General features: G+C 46.9%; 1 protein-coding gene across 1 annotated transcript in view; it reads right to left on the bottom strand.

Moving 5' to 3' along the window:
• Positions 1-2500, bottom strand: part of LOC145409807 (uncharacterized) — a 57422-nt gene that overhangs the window by 49539 nt on the left and 5383 nt on the right. The window contains exon 2 of the mRNA XM_080280116.1: positions 702-1120. Coding sequence (XP_080136242.1) covers positions 702-1120 — 419 coding nt within the window. The remainder of the gene's footprint in view (positions 1-701; positions 1121-2500) is intronic.

Genomic DNA, 2500 nt, shown 5'->3' with positions numbered 1-2500 from the left:
ACATACATACATACTGATAATTACGTACATACTAATCCATACATACTTTCACTTATACATACACGCATACATAAGTAGTCACCACCTCATACATACATACATACATATACTTACATACGCCACATACTGTGCTGCAGGCAAGATGCGTAGAAACTTACACTATCACACACACACACACACACACACATTGCATTCCACGTGCGACAAGAACTCTCTCTCTCTCTCTCACACACACACACAACAATCTACTGGCCTATATACGTCTACACTGTCTATCTATCTAGGGTCTATCTATATTTTTCTCCATGCAAAAAAAATCCCATCTCGACGCGGTTATAAGCATAATACTGACCCTCCACAGTAGCCTGGCCTAGCCTAGCCTAGCCTAGCCTAGCCTTGCCTAGCCTAGCCTACCCTTGCCTAGCCTGGCTAACATAAGGTGTGCTGTGTTGAGCCAGTAACTTTCCAGTATACAAGTGACCCAGGGTCAATATTCTATACCAAAAATGACCCCAGGTCAATTGTCATACACAAATGTGACCCAGGGTTAATATTGTAAGTACCCAGGGTCAAATGTGCCACCAAAAGGTGACGCCAGGTCAGTATCACACAACTACAGAGGACTGGGTTGGGTGTCAGTGTTGCAGTAGGTCACACACGTGTGCACACAGGTGGTGTACACAGCACACAGCGGCACTCACCTGGCCACAGCTGGCAGCAGCGGCAGGTGTTCGGGGTACAGCACGGCGCCCACCACCGTCATGTTCCTGCCGTCAGTACTGCCAACGTCCACGCCAACACTACCAGCTGAGCGGATGGTCAGCTGGTTCAGGGACGTGATGGTGGCGTGGTCCAGCGTGGCTGAAGGCGGCACCACGTCACCCTGCAGCGGGGTTCCGGAAGCCCCCTGAAGCCTGCACGGGGCTGGCAGGGTGGCGGCGCGGTGGAAATCCGAATTCTGGGCGCCTGAACCCACTACACCACGCAGGGAGCCCTTAGAGGACATCGGAGAGCCCTTGGGAAGGACGACGGACGCCAAGGATGGCGGCACACACGACCCGCCAATCCCGTATCGCCGCCTGGTGTGTGTGGGTATACGTCTGAGGCCTGGCTCTGTCAGCTGGGGGGGAAGATAGTAGTAGTAGTAGTAGTAGTAGTAGTAGTAGTGGTGGTGGTGGTGGTGGTAGAATTATTACGGTATTATTATTATTATTATTATTATGCTGAAGCATGGGGGAGAGATAGTAGTAGAATGGATGTGGAAGATGTGCAGATTGGCCTGGGAGGAAGGTAGAGTCCCGGAGGATTGGAAGTCAGGTATAATTATTCCCTTGTACAAAGGAAAAGGGGAAAAAGAAGTGTGTGGTAATCATAGGGGCATTTGTCTTCTTAGTATAATAGGAAAAGTGTATGGTAGGATACTTATAGACAGAGTTAGAGAAAGAACAGAGGAATTAGTTGGAGAAGAACAGGGAGGCTTTAGGAAGGGAAGAGGTTGTGTAGATCAGTGTATGGTAGGATACTTATTGACAGAGTTAGAGAAAGAACAGAGGAATTAGTTGGAGAAGAACAGGGAGGCTTTAGGAAGGGAAGAGGTTGTGTAGATCAGTGTATGGTAGGATACTTATTGACAGAGTTAGAGAAAGAACAGAGGAATTAGTTGGAGAAGAACAGGGAGGCTTTAGGAAGGGAAGAGGTTGTGTAGATCAGATATTCATTCTTAGATCTTTAGTGGAAAAGTTTCTAGAGAAGGGAAAGAAGTTGTATGCGGCTTTCATGGATTTGGAGAAAGCATATGACAGGGTGGATAGACAAGGATTGTGGAAAGTGTTAAGAATATATGGAGTAGATGGGAAGTTGTTGAATGCTGTGAAGAGTATGTACGATGGTGCGAAGGCTGCAGTGCGTGTGGATGGTGAACCAAGTGAATTTTTCTCTTTGAAGGTTGGGTTGAAACAGGGATGTGTCATGTCTCCATGGTTGTTCAATCTGTACATGGATGGGGTAATAAAAGAGGTACAAGGTAGGGTAGTGGATGTTGGAGTGGCCCTGGTGAGAGAGGATAGTGTTTGGAAACTCCCTGTACTGTTGTTTGCAGATGATACTGTGTTGTTGAGTGAAGACGAAGGAGAGCTGCAAGGCTTGGTGGATGAGTTTGAGAGAGTGTGTAAGAAACGGAATCTAAAGGTGAATGTAGGGAAGAGTAAAGTTATGGTCTTTGAGGGAGGTGAAGTCAGTGAATGTACAGCGAGGTTGGATGGTGAGGAATTGGAAAATGTGAGTACGTTTAAGTACTTGAGTAGTGTGATGAGTAAGGATGGAGGTTTGGAGGGTGAAGTGCTTGAAAGGGTACAGCAGGGAAGAAAGGTTGCTGGTTCTTTGAAAGCAGTGATAAGAAACAGGGAAGTGAGCATGGAAGTGAAAAAGTTACTACATGACAGTATTGTGATACCAACTCTAACGTATGGAAGTGAAGCTTGGACGTTGTTGGAAGGACACA

This window comes from Coenobita brevimanus, chromosome 9, assembly GCF_032717465.1.
Source record: "Coenobita brevimanus isolate Jiangsu-jjx chromosome 9, ASM3271746v2, whole genome shotgun sequence".
NCBI classification, from domain to species: Eukaryota; Metazoa; Arthropoda; class Malacostraca; order Decapoda; family Coenobitidae; genus Coenobita; species Coenobita brevimanus.
Note: the sequence above shows the minus strand (reverse complement) of the source record. Positions and strands in the feature narration are given on the sequence as shown.